Here is a 13,149-nt window from a genome sequence, read left to right on the forward strand (position 1 = left end):
TTGACTATTGCTAATATATATCTTTATTAAGTGATTGTTAAAAACAATCAGTATAGTGGCAAATTAATTGTGCACCAGTTTATCTGTATGTTAATGTGAATGGAAGGAAATGTGCTAAACATGGCAAAATCACCCCGTGGTTTACTTATTCATTTCGAACTATGTGATGTAAATATTTTTGTGTATGGTAAAGTACCAAATAATAAGGTTCTGGACACTTAGAATAATTATAAAATATATAATAATATATATATATATATATATATATATATATATATAGTATTTTTTCATGAATTATGTCATGATTGAATAGTGATTTTGTATTTTTGGCTTCTAAAAAGCTGGCTAGTCTGCACATCCTGGACAAAATTATTCAGTTGCATTGTAGATATATATAGACACAATTTATTCATTAGGCAAATATTAAAACTATGGGCTCCCTAAGCATCGCACCATAAAACTGCAGCTTTAAAATCCCCAGAAATCTGCTGCCAGGGTGACAGCATTATGCAATATTTATGTTTGTATAAAGTCTATGAACAAAACCTGAAAAAGTATGATTATTGCAAATGTTGCATGAATTTGTAAAATTACTAAAAATAAAGTAAATACATAAAAATTCTGTAGTTTTGGCTGCGCCTAAAAAAGTACTTCAGCTCTTCGTCTGATGCTGTTCTTGCTGTGCAGTGGTCTTGTTTTCTCAGTACTGACACCTATTGTTTAAGAGGAGAACTACCAAATTCGCTTCGATGAATTCACAACTCACTCATGCCAGAACCAATGATTTAAATAAAATCTCTTACAGGACAACCCTGAGGTCATAGTTCGTTCCGTATGAAGCCAAAGTTGGTGGAAGCATTATTAGGCAGGCAGATGTACGATATGTGCAATGGGTGTATGTAAATAAATTCATATGCTCAGAATTCAACGATTAATGGGACAGCATGAGAAACAGCTCCAGTGTTTGTATCTGTATCCCGAAAGATGGTCAATCTTGTTTTGTTTTCAAGACAAGTCCACAAGAACACATTATATTAGTCATAGTTTCATAAGTGGAACTTAACATGAAGGTTTTTTAAAGTTCCGCTTGGAGGCAAAAATGTAGAGCATTTACACAAGTATACTTCTGTTCTGAGTTGCTTGTATACTATATAAATAATAATTTAAAAAAAAAACAGTTGACTGTGATTTTTATTTAACTCCCTGAAGCCCTCGTAAGTGAAGAGAGGAGGACAAGCCCTTGTAACTTCGAGTCAATTTTGCCAAACGGCCACAGGAGGGTTAAATGTTTGTGGTGTTTGGTCTCAGTTCCAGACAGTTCAGATGCGTTGCGCGGGCTCACACACTGAAAATGCCTCTTGAGAGGGGGTGGCTCTGAAATGGCCTAACTATATTGAAATGATGATTCCAAAGGATTTTGCTGAGGCTTTTGTGTTGCGCTCACTCTCGAAAACTTCTCTCAGCTCATGAGGATTACTCCCACATCTCACTTGTTCTGTAATTATGTAGTTTTTTTTTAACACATCTGTCTCTGAGCAAATTCAAATACACACACGCACAGAGACTGTCACACGCACACACACACACACACACACACACACACTGAGTCAAATATTTATTCTGTTTTACAGCTGCTTGCAGACACACGCTTGTGCTCACACACACACACACACACAAGCGTTACCACACGCATGCTCCATCCTCCAGCGTCAGCCGCACCGAGTCACTCTGTTATATTTATAGGAAAGATTGAGACAGAGAGGCAGAGATGAAGTGAAAGGAGTTCTGCCAAACAAAGTGAAAAACATCAGAGACAATAACAACAGCAGCACCCACTGCAGCAGCACAGCTTCCTCCTTCTCTGCCTGCCACAGCTCGGCTTTGTTAGTGAATGGTTTGTTTGTGTACGTGCGTATGTGTGTGTGTGTGTGTGTCGCAAGATGCAAAGAAGCTAGACCAGCGGGCTAGGCGGCATCCAGGCCACTGCCTTGTTTAGATGTGGTCATGCTAATTAAAAGAAAGACTAAGGGAAAAGAAAAACTAGGGGCTAAAAAAACCCCCAAAAAACGCATTCATTTTTGTGTTGGAGAGAAAAGGTTGTAAAGGTGTGTGGGGTTGCGCGTGCATGTTGGTCACGTCCATAAATCACGATCCACGGTGGGGAGAAAATGTGGAGTTTTTTGCTGATGTTTTTACGTTTTGTTTGGCTGCTGGATAGACGTTTTGGCAGGAAGGGAATGAGAGCAATGTAGGGAGAAAAATAAAAAAAAAAACAGAAGGAGATGGAGGTACTGGGGACATAAGGGAGTCTTTTCTGGATCCGATTCAGGGTACTGGCTCAGTGAGAGCGGTGACGTCAGCGCTGGCTTTACCGAGGATGGAGGGATTGAAAGAGAAACGGGGGAGGCTGGAGATGACGCCCTGAGGGAGTCAGGGATGAGAAAGATATTACGGACGGAGAGAGAGAAAGAGAGAGAGAGGACAGAGCAGGAAGAGAACGGGGGCAGCAATAAGAAGCCTACCACATATATCTGGGTGTGACTTCGGAAACTGCGGCTAAGTGGGTTTAAGACAGATAAACAGACAGAAAAAACGACAGTTGGAACAAGAGACAAAGAAGGAGGAATATTTCCTCGGTAGGAAGGATGAAGACAAAGGCTGGGAAAAAAATTGGTTTATTATCTTGGCTTAGAGAGTGTAGAGAGAGAAGAAAAAGAAAGGTACTGCAGACTAAAACAGATAGAGAGAAGGAGTGATTGGGGAAAGATAGAGCACACAAGGGATTTTGTCAAATCTTTGCTCTCTGCCCTTTATTTAGTCAATAACCTTCACTGCTTTATGACTCAGCCATGAAGCCGGTTTTGTGGTGTCATAAAGCAGAAATATATGCACAAATATTCATTCATACCCGCAGCTAGTTTGAAACTTAAATTACTTTTCCTGCAGCCTGCCTGTTTCCTGTACCAGAATCCATTCCTGGTGAACAACTTCAAGTCTTTTGCCTTTATCATGTTACTAATATGTACTGTATGTTTTAATTTATACCATGACTGAAATGTGCAATCGTCTCCTTTTTATAAGTCATTTCACCTTAAAACAGGAGTGTACCAGTTCAGTTCCACAACAAGCAATCAGCTTTGTAGACATAAAAGTTACATCCAACTTAACCGTGTTCCAGATGCAAGATGAAAAACAGGATTTGTTAGCTGTTGCGCTCAGTTACCAGGCTAACTGTTATTAGCAATATAAGTGAATGATAAAGTATTTTTCTTCATTCTATATATTTAAACACTGTAGCAACATGTTTTGTAAAAGAAGTATTACAGGACTAGATTAGTGTCAGACTAAATAAAATACAAACTGACAAAAGCAAAAGTAAATAGTTTATTACTGCCGCTATCATCACTTTTTAACACTAACACTTTTTGGGCAAGAAGCAGCCATATTGGATTTTGAAGTCAGGGTGGGTTATGGATCCTAGACTTTATGAGTTGAAATTGTGTCTTCAAGGGAGTATTCCAATTGATTTTATCAAATAGGAAGCTATAATTTATCACTTCCAAGTACAAATGGAGAGTACCATTACAATGTGCTACCCAGACCAGTCTGTAGCATTAGTTCCTACGATGTGAAAAAAAGGCTAATGCTAATGGCAATGTCACAATACGGAAGAGAAAAGTTCTGAGAGGAAAATACACGATATAGACTACTGTCAATCATCTTTTTTTTCTTTACTTTTTGAAAAGTTCTTGTAGGTATGCCTCTAAGGAGTTGTTTTTAGGATAAAGAAAGATAGAAAGTCAAACAGTTACATTACTTTTTTATGTTAGAGTTAGCAACTAGAAACAGGCGTTGTATCACATTTGCAGCACATTATTAGTTGTTACCTAAAATCATCATTTATAACATGGAGATAAAAGTTTTATCAAACTGACACACCCTGACATGTATTTTATAGAATCTATTTATGGATGATAAGTGCTACAGGTAAGACCATTAAGGATCCATTATTTGTTAAACAGTAAAAAACTTGCTGTCAGTTACATTTCACAATAACCTAAACAGAAAAACTTGAACTCTCTACTCACTGGTATCAAGTCACATTCTGGTTGACCAAAAGTGATCTCCGTCTGCGTTACTACAGTACATGAAACAGAAAAGGGATCACACAAGCATAGAGCAAACAGAAAGAAAATCCTTCTAAAATACAAAAGGGAATCAAACAACTGTTATCTACACTTGTGAAGGAGAACGGAGGGAGAACGCCTACAGGACTGACTGTGTGGCCTGCCAGTAGAACTTTGTTTTCTTAAAGAGATACTTGGGACATCAAACAACAAGTAGCAGAAAAAAAAATATCATAAAAGCAAAAAGCATCAAAGGACACAGAGTGGAGCAAAGTTCCTTATTAGCAAGGTATCTCAGAAGGTGATAAGAAGCCTTAGTTCAGTGGTAACAAAGCCGTCAACTAATTCATAGGGAAAAATGATGAAAATATTAATAGTTTCATTAACTAACTCTTTTTATACAACAACCCTTTGTTTGATCTTCTTCTGTTTTTTGGGTACAAATGCACAACTAAAAGTACAAGTACTTTTTATTAAACTTACATTGTACGGCATGTATGATATAAAACCAAGAAATTATAGCCTGACAAACACTAAAATGTCTAAGTGTGTGTTAACAATCTGAAACAATTTATTTGATAGTTTTATAGTCATCCACTGCCATGAACAGCCAATGATGATGTAATTGTGTGTGTGTGTGTGCATCTTCCTGAGCATGTGTGTCTGTTAGCAAAAGATCTCATGAACCACTTAGTCGATTCATAAGAAACTCTTAAGAAATAATCACTGGAAGAACATCTACGAGTGCTTAACTTTCGAAATCAACCCAATTCAAGATGGCTGCCACAGCTAACTGACCTTAACAAACACATGAGTTGCTACAGCTCAATCAGATTTACAGATTTGTAGCTAAAATGTGGTGTGGCAGTAGCTGAGCGCCATTCCCAATATACTGTATACTCTGAGTGCTGACAGATTGTGAATGATCTAAGTTAAAATCCTGCAATCCGTGCAATCCATTAAGGTCTGCTAGGCCTTTAATTTAAATTGGCTTTACAGGGCAGCTTTCAAGGATAATCAACTATGAAGTATGGATTTCTTTCTCTTAAATAGTGCCCCATTTCATTTTAAATGTTGGTAAAACTACATTTGCCTGGCCAAAATATTTTCCATCAATCCCAAATTCCTACAAATCTGGCTCGTTTTTTATATTTACATCTTCAAACAGCAGCTCTTTACTTGCTTGTCTGCAAAATAGTTAACACTGACACACTGTATCTGTTTGGTATCACTCATAAAATGGATAGAACGTCTCCCAGCTGGTCTGCACTCCTTAGTTCAGTTTCCATCGTTTCTATAAAAGCCCCCAGGTTTCTCTGTGTTTTCAGTGTTTTAACTTCCTCTCCTAAATTTGGAGTGTGAAAATAATTAATGCTACCCCTGTGCCTGTGAAACAGCTAGCTGTATTCACTTGTCTGCGGGTGGGGCGACATCAAAAGCAGCAAACGGTTTTTAAGCCGGGACGTATTTGAGGTCGTTAAATAGCGTTTTGTGCTCTGAGTCACCACTGTGTGCCAGCTAGTCGTGTCCGTTGGTGGGTGTTGTGGGGAAAGTTGTGGCGGCATGTCAGTTTTCTACCCTTCTTTCACTCTACAAGTTGCACTGCTGACAGGTGACCAATGATGAAGCCACCGGGGCAAGAAATTAAAACGCACGGAGGCGAGAAAAAAAAGACAGGACGGGAGGAGGAAAGGAGGGGCGTGCATTGTTATAGGAATATGACACACGCAACACATACAGTTTTGAACTTTTTAAACTCTAATAACCCTTCACTTGAATGCAGACAAGCTGGCCGGCAGTAATAAACGTCACGGCATTTCTCTGTAGCGGACGTTTTGTCTCTGTTTTACAAGAATATTGAACTAAAAATCAAATTAGCTCTCATGCATATTTCATTATTCTAATTGTTGAATGATACTTTTTAAAAAAGAGACTTGAGGGGTTTTGTATGCTCATTAAAACACCTCAATGGGAGAATCTGACTGTTTTTAATGTAAATGTCGTCTGTTTGACAGGTGTGCACAGAGGGAAAGCAAGAGTTTAACTAATTGAAAGGAAATATTCAGAGGAGAAAAAGATAGCTAATCAGCCTTCTTAAAATATTCCCTTTCTTCTCACATCTCCTCCTTTGTCCTCCCCATTCTTGTACATAATATACTCTTCATTCTTGTCATTTAAATAATTCATTTAAAGCAGGAAGTGTCATTGAGATAAAGTGGCACTTCAGCGCGAAGCAGCGTTTTATGTTATTACATATATGTGTCACGATAATATATGGGCACCGGTCTTCCTCCTGCAAATCACCTTTGCTTGTGAGGAGAGGCCCTGACATGTTTAATTACACACACGCATAAATCTGATGCATGCACTTTTATGGCTGCACTCCTGCTTTACATGCATGTAAACACATACGCTCAGGGGCTAAACAGACATGGCGCGGTGCTGTGCATAACCCGCGCTAATAAGAATGAGAAATACTTACATTTTGTGTGTCAGAGGAGAGCCCTCCCCTAATGATTTGAATTAATTATCTGGAGTCTGGGTCAAAACACTGTTAAAGACATAGGTTATTGTTCTCGCTGCTGTGCACACACACACACCACCCCCCACACGTACACCCACACACACACAGACACACCCGAAGTGTCCTTGTGCTATGGCTCTTCACTTGTCAGCCACCTTGTGTACAAGTGATCTCAATGATGCCATTACTGTAATGTCTACTCCAGAAGTACCAGTATGAGTGTATTGCTGCCACATTTACAACATAAAGGGTCCTTAAACACAGACGACCCTTGAGTGTCAGGATAAATGTAGAAAATGTATCATAAAATTGTTTGCGATGGAGTTATGGCACCAAGTGGGACAAAACTGTTCCCAATGTTTACTTACAGAAAGTAAAGTTGTGTTTTTACTCCAGTTTTTGATATATTTTTTTAATAGGCTTTACCTTTATACAGTGTTCATATCTACTTTAACGCACTTTTTTTGGTATTTTTAGTAAGTGACAAAACTCAATTTATCAAAGAAATTAAACCGCAGTCTTTGGACATGCATTTCAGTCGAGAAGTATTCGTCTGCAGGCGGTACTCCACTCCCACACACGAGCAGAACAATAGTCATGACACGACTTATGCAGAAACAGAGGAGGATACAGTAATTCCATTTTTCAGCATTTGTTTTTCGGTATATTGTCAAGAGTAAATTCAGTATAACACTGCGTTTTGTTTTGTTTTGCCAGTTTGCCATAATTACTTTTTTTTAAATTTTATTTAGTTTGATACAAGCCTTTTTGTAAAATCAAGCAAGGTTTATCTGAAAACAGTGAAATGTTTGGTTTAATTTTTATGGTTTGAGCCGTTTCCACTCTTACGTGTACTATAAACTCTTATTTTCTCACTTGCTTGTAGTATAAACTCCTTATTTTCTTAAAGCAACTGTCTTTTATGGTTAAAAGATTGGTTTTCTACTGTTTGGATAATTGTTATTTTTTAATAGTTTATTTACTGTTTTTTTATTGATTATTTGAATTACTGCAACTGTTGCCTCCTTTTTTTTTACATTATCATGATTCAGTCTTTTGTAAGAATATTTTATTTTTTTTCATTTATTAAAAATGGTATAAATATATCCAAAGCGCTATAGATTTTTTAGGGGGATAATATTGACATGAAACCATAAAGAATTGACTTTTATCAAAAATGTTTTTTGTGCCTTCCTTTGTATACTTCCAGTTTGTGACTCAGAATGGTCCTGAGACTTCAGAGTGGCTCTGATCGTCTGCAGGATTGTTTGAGTTGGCTTCTATTTATCCCTTTCTAATAGGCAAATTTTGTCTAAATTAATCTGTTTGGACCAGTCAAACTTAATAGGACCAAATAAAAGATGGTCATATCCATCAGCACCATCATTCAAATAGAATTGACCCATGAAGTTAACACAAAAGAACAGAGTCATAGCTGGTTTTATTTTAGCTCGTAACAAAGCATTTAAACTTTTGCATTGGCTGGATGTTAGTGGAATGTGTTTTTTTTTACTGAGCTGAAAACGAATCAATTTCTCCAAGAGTGACAGGTGAGGTTGATTTGTACACAACTGCAAGTAGGTATTCTAAGAAGCTCATTCTTTGTGTGCTGTAGCATTGTGAAACCTTTAAAGTCTTGACATTGTGACAGCGAATGTAGGATGCCTCACTTTGGGCTTTCCTAATTAAATGATATTGGCGTAAATATTTTAAAAATATTTGTGTGCTCCTCCTAGCAGGAGACACCGTATTAGGTTTACCAGAACAAAGATGTCGGTGGTGACACATGGGAAGATATCATTCATGCTGTCGCTGACTCTTGGTAGATGCTCTCCTGCCACACGTTGGACTTTGCAGCGTGAAACTAGGACACTAACTGTGCACCGACAGACAAGACTGCATGCAGCACAGCATCCCCTCTCATCTCCTCCACCATGTTCAAAGAGACAGCAGTTACTGTTGTTATAGAGACATTTTGTCTGAAACTTCACCTTCCATGCTGTGCAGTCTAAAAGACCTTGAAAAGAATATTTTGTATTTAAATCCGTCACTGGACATAGTACAAATAGCTAACAATGTCCAGTTTATAATTACTAGGTGGGATTAGATTTAGATTATTCATGTTGTGGGTGTTTGATTAAACAAGTTTGTTCGGCACTTGTTAGACTTAGTTTTTTATTTATGCAACTCGTTGTGTGTGTTGTTATGGATCTGTTCTTAATACAAAGGCTTGTTTCCTCTTCTAACCACTTCCTGTACCTATGAATCTGTTGTAAAAGCAGCACATCTTATTGCTTAGAACTTCACAAAATGTCAGAACGTCCACACGTTTTTGTATAGCAGTTGCATAGTTGTTTTTGAAAGATGCAGATTTGAGTGTTAACCCTTCTCTTATCTTCTGCTTGTAGATGCAACAACCGTACCCAGTGTGCAGTGGTGGCAGGCCCCGATGTTTTCCCTGATCCCTGTCCGGGAACATACAAATACCTGGAAGTCCAGTACGAGTGTGTTCCTTACAGTAAGTTCTTTCAATTTTATTCCAATGAAATGGCTCTAACATTAGACACTGCAATAAGAGTTCATTTACTCATGGTGGATATGACTGAAATTTATACAAAATACTGACAGTTTTAAATTGTTTGATCATCATTTGCTGTGTATTTGGAAATGACTACAGTGTTGCATAAAGATTTATCAGTATCAACATGCAAACCATATTTTGATTCAGGAGAATTAATGGATAAGTTGTAATGACTTTTAATTCTGGGAAGGTCTGAGGGAGGAAGGTATATGGACATGAATATAAGACCTTTAAACCAGCTGGCCAATGCCTGTGAGGCTGTTTTCATCAAAAGTTTATTTTATTTTATTTTTTTTTAACCACAGTACTTCACAACCAAAATTCAAAATCTAGGTTACGGCTCACAGCATAAAAAATGCAAAACAGATCAGCATGGAGACTTGGCGGATTAAAGATATCTTTGTCCTTGATCTTTATTTTACACTGTATTGTAGCTAAGAGGGTTTGTCCACAAGCAAAAGGTAAAATGTAGATTTTTTTTTTTTGTAAAACTAAATCTTAGTAACTTCCCCACTTGTGCTATCTAGTTTCTTTTTCTTTTCCAACAGACATTACAATATATTTTGTTGTTTTTGTTATGTAAATGGTATTAGTCACAAGTTTAGATGCACATACACATTTAAAACAAAGATTAAGACTGATTTGCCTGTTAAAAAAAAAAAATCCAACCACTCATTTTCTAGTCCTGATTAATCAAGTTCAGGGTCATGGGGAGCTGAATACAATAAGATAAAATTAAAATAGCTGTCACACATCATAATCATGAAAGAACAGAACCTGTTACATTGTACAGAAAAGCTCCAAAGGGTAGGCAAAACTCTGGCATCAACTGTTTTCAGGAACAACTAGTTTATTCAGTACAAACTCAAAACCCTGCTAAGAAAAAATTCAGAACAATAAACTAAATTTGTACAAGCGAAACAACAGTAGGTGTGAACCAACAACATAACTAGGACGTGGCAACAAATCAAACCATAGAGTATAAGTGTATATACGCCAAGGAATCATTAGTGATATAGGGCAGGTGTGATAATTAGCAAACAAAGACCTGAGAAGCAGAGGACAAAACTTGGAGAAACAAATCTGGGAAACTAAAAGTATAAACTCAAGACACAAAAGAACAACCCAAATTATTGGTCTGAACAAAACCCCAGGTGACTCATAAATGCAAAATATACAAGACGATAACGAATCAAAACCACCACGGAGCCCCGACACTGTGACAGAACCACAGTATTCAAGGCGGCAAAAAAAGCTCAGACACTGGAGGGAAAACCTGGTCTTTAACAATGATCCAATTACTTACACCGCTGCTACCTTCCAACTTACAAATGTAAACTTGATTGTTGGTAATGATGCACACAGTTGAGCATCGATCAGTGACTGAGAAAAGTTCACATTACGCAAAACTAGTTTCACTCCAATATCTGCTCACATCCGATTCTATAGGTTATATGAAACTGCTGAGATGGATTGTTTTTGCATTAACCATGGTTACTGTCAAAGTGCAGAAAGTCAATAGAGACAGGAACACACACACACGGCCGGGGTTTGGCGCCCACTCAAAAACACAACAAAATGATTGAAATGATTTGGATATTCTGTATGTTTTGAAAAATGAAAAACGTGTTGTTGAGTTGTTCAAATACATTTGCCGATTTGCAACTCAGTTAAAATGATGTTGCCCGGAATTAATCATTTGTGAGTGGCGTATGTCATTTTGATCACCATACATTTTGGTTGAACTCATGTTAAAATGACGGTAGAATTAATCAGTATCTTCTGCCAAGTTTAATAATGTAAGTTTTAAGTTAGTTTTCATCCATTCAACAAGACAAGTGACACAAAAAAGTGCCTCTTTATACAAGCTTAATCTTTGTTTCACTAAAATTTCTAAATGATGAGAATTTGAAAAACAAGGGCAATGCCAATTAAAAGATAAATGGATTAAAATGAATCAGACACAGCTCTAGTAAACAATATGAATCAGCCCTAAAAGACTTTTATCTAAGTGTAGATTTGTTAAATTACACCAAAATTATTGCTTCATCTTGAAAGAAAGCCATAAAAGTTTGTAATTTATTTATTGTTAATTCAACAAGTAGTTCTTCAGTGTGCTTACTACAAAACATTTTAGGCATTAAGTCATGTCTATATATCTGAATTCGGCTAGAAAATAGTTTAAAATGTGCAGGCTATTGAACTGCTACACCTAAAGGTGTTGAACTGTTTTTATTTGGTTTAAATAATTGGAGAAAAAACTAAAATAAGTCAGAGTAATTTGACTTTTTCACCTAGGTCTGGTGCACACCAGTAAAAACTGGTGATGCTTTAAAAAATAAAAACAATAAGCGTGGCATTTGAGGGGGAAAAAAAAAACAACATCTTTCTTAAGTTCTTTGGACACTTTGTGAGTCTTCATCTTACAAGAGCCATCTCCAGCCTTGGCATCACAGTCCATACAGACGGCCAAGGTGATCTCCCACACTGAAGCATTCAATTATGTCTAGCTAAACAGCTCTTGCCTGGCGTCTAGAATGACCGGCAGATTAAATAATAGGACTATCAGAGCCCTCTCTGGAGCAGATGGAAACACAACCTGATACCTGCCTAATGCCCCACCAAGCGCGCGTCCACACACGCCGATGCTCGCACACGTGAGGCATCCGGAGAAGGCTGTCGGCGCTTTAAATCTCCTTTCGCTTATTCAAGACTTGCCTGCTCGCCTTTAGCTTCTTTTTGAACGTGCAGCAACACTTATGGAATCGTCGCTGCAGAGGGAAGCGGCTTAAGATCAATGGGAGATGAGTTGCATGCTAATCTGATAAACAGTGGGTCAGTCAGGGTAACGTTTCTCTCTGCAAAAATAGACAGCATCTGATACAAAGTCATTAAAGAGCTCGGCTGACAGAAAGGGGGGGGGGGGACGTAGTCAGGGAGATAAAAGAGCACAATAGAAGAAGACAGTGAAGGAGAGAGGACTTTGACAGTACATTAGCATCTTCAGCATTCTATCTGAAGTGCTCAGTCTGGATCAGGTAGCTCCACGATACAATACCTGTTTACCCACAGGAATTGTTGACAAAGAAAAACAGTTTGTGAAAAGATTAGTCGTTGGGTACCCGTGGCCCTACATTTGAATTTTTTTTTTTTTTTTTGTCTGAGAATACCTCAACCTTTACATGGTACAACTCTTCACAAAGGCATTTGTCAAGTATTTATGAAATCAATTTTCTTTGAAAGGTGTAATAATGTCCGAATCTTGGAACACGCTGACATTCAGTCTGGAGATTCAGCCGTCAACGATCACACAGCGTGCTTAACACAACAGATCAATGCCGTCAACGGCGCTGGTGTGAGAGATATGGTTTGTAAGGCATTGAGTGCTGAAAAATCTCCCAAAATGCTGCCATAGATCAAGAGGATTCAACAAAGACAGCTTGTTTTTCGGACTTAAATGATAGAGTGCACTCAAACTGTTGCCTTTCTAAAATGAGCTCCAACTTTAATAAATCATTATTATGTTTCGAAGGCAAGTTTGGCTTTAGCACAAGCAAATGTGCGAAACGTCAAGGGACACCCATAACTCAAGTGCGCCTCCCCGGACGCTAAGCACACTGGTGACGCTGTTTGTTAAGCGTAAACACCCGACCTCCTTGCAATCATCTCTGAGGGCAGGCGTTGCTAATCACAAACCGAGCGCACGGAAAGAAAATGAGCTGAGCTCCAGAGAGCCACAGCTTCACACTGCAGATGCACTTTCTCCCCGAGCTAGAATTGGTACATTTCCCACTCCACAGATACTGTAAACAATCCTCAAAGTGGGTTGTAAAACAGGTAATTCAATTATGTATGGTTCAATTTTCAGGGACGTTTTGCACCTCAGTCCCCCACCCTCCCTACAAGATCTCCTCCCC

The 13,149-nt window shown here is 38.1% G+C and overlaps 1 protein-coding gene across 5 annotated transcripts in view; it reads left to right on the plus strand.

Moving 5' to 3' along the window:
- The window catches only part of adgrl3.1 (adhesion G protein-coupled receptor L3.1), a 170,903-nt gene that overhangs the window by 70,714 nt on the left and 87,040 nt on the right, over window positions 1–13,149 (plus strand). For all 5 annotated transcript variants that reach the window (XM_017425754.2, XM_017425752.2, XM_017425756.2 and 2 more), the window contains exon 5: window positions 9,060–9,169. In XM_017425754.2, the coding sequence (XP_017281243.1) occupies window positions 9,060–9,169 (110 nt within the window). The remainder of the gene's footprint in view (window positions 1–9,059; window positions 9,170–13,149) is intronic.

The sequence above is a fragment of the Kryptolebias marmoratus genome, linkage group LG3 (assembly GCF_001649575.2).
Source record: "Kryptolebias marmoratus isolate JLee-2015 linkage group LG3, ASM164957v2, whole genome shotgun sequence".
NCBI lineage: Eukaryota > Metazoa > Chordata > Actinopteri > Cyprinodontiformes > Rivulidae > Kryptolebias > Kryptolebias marmoratus.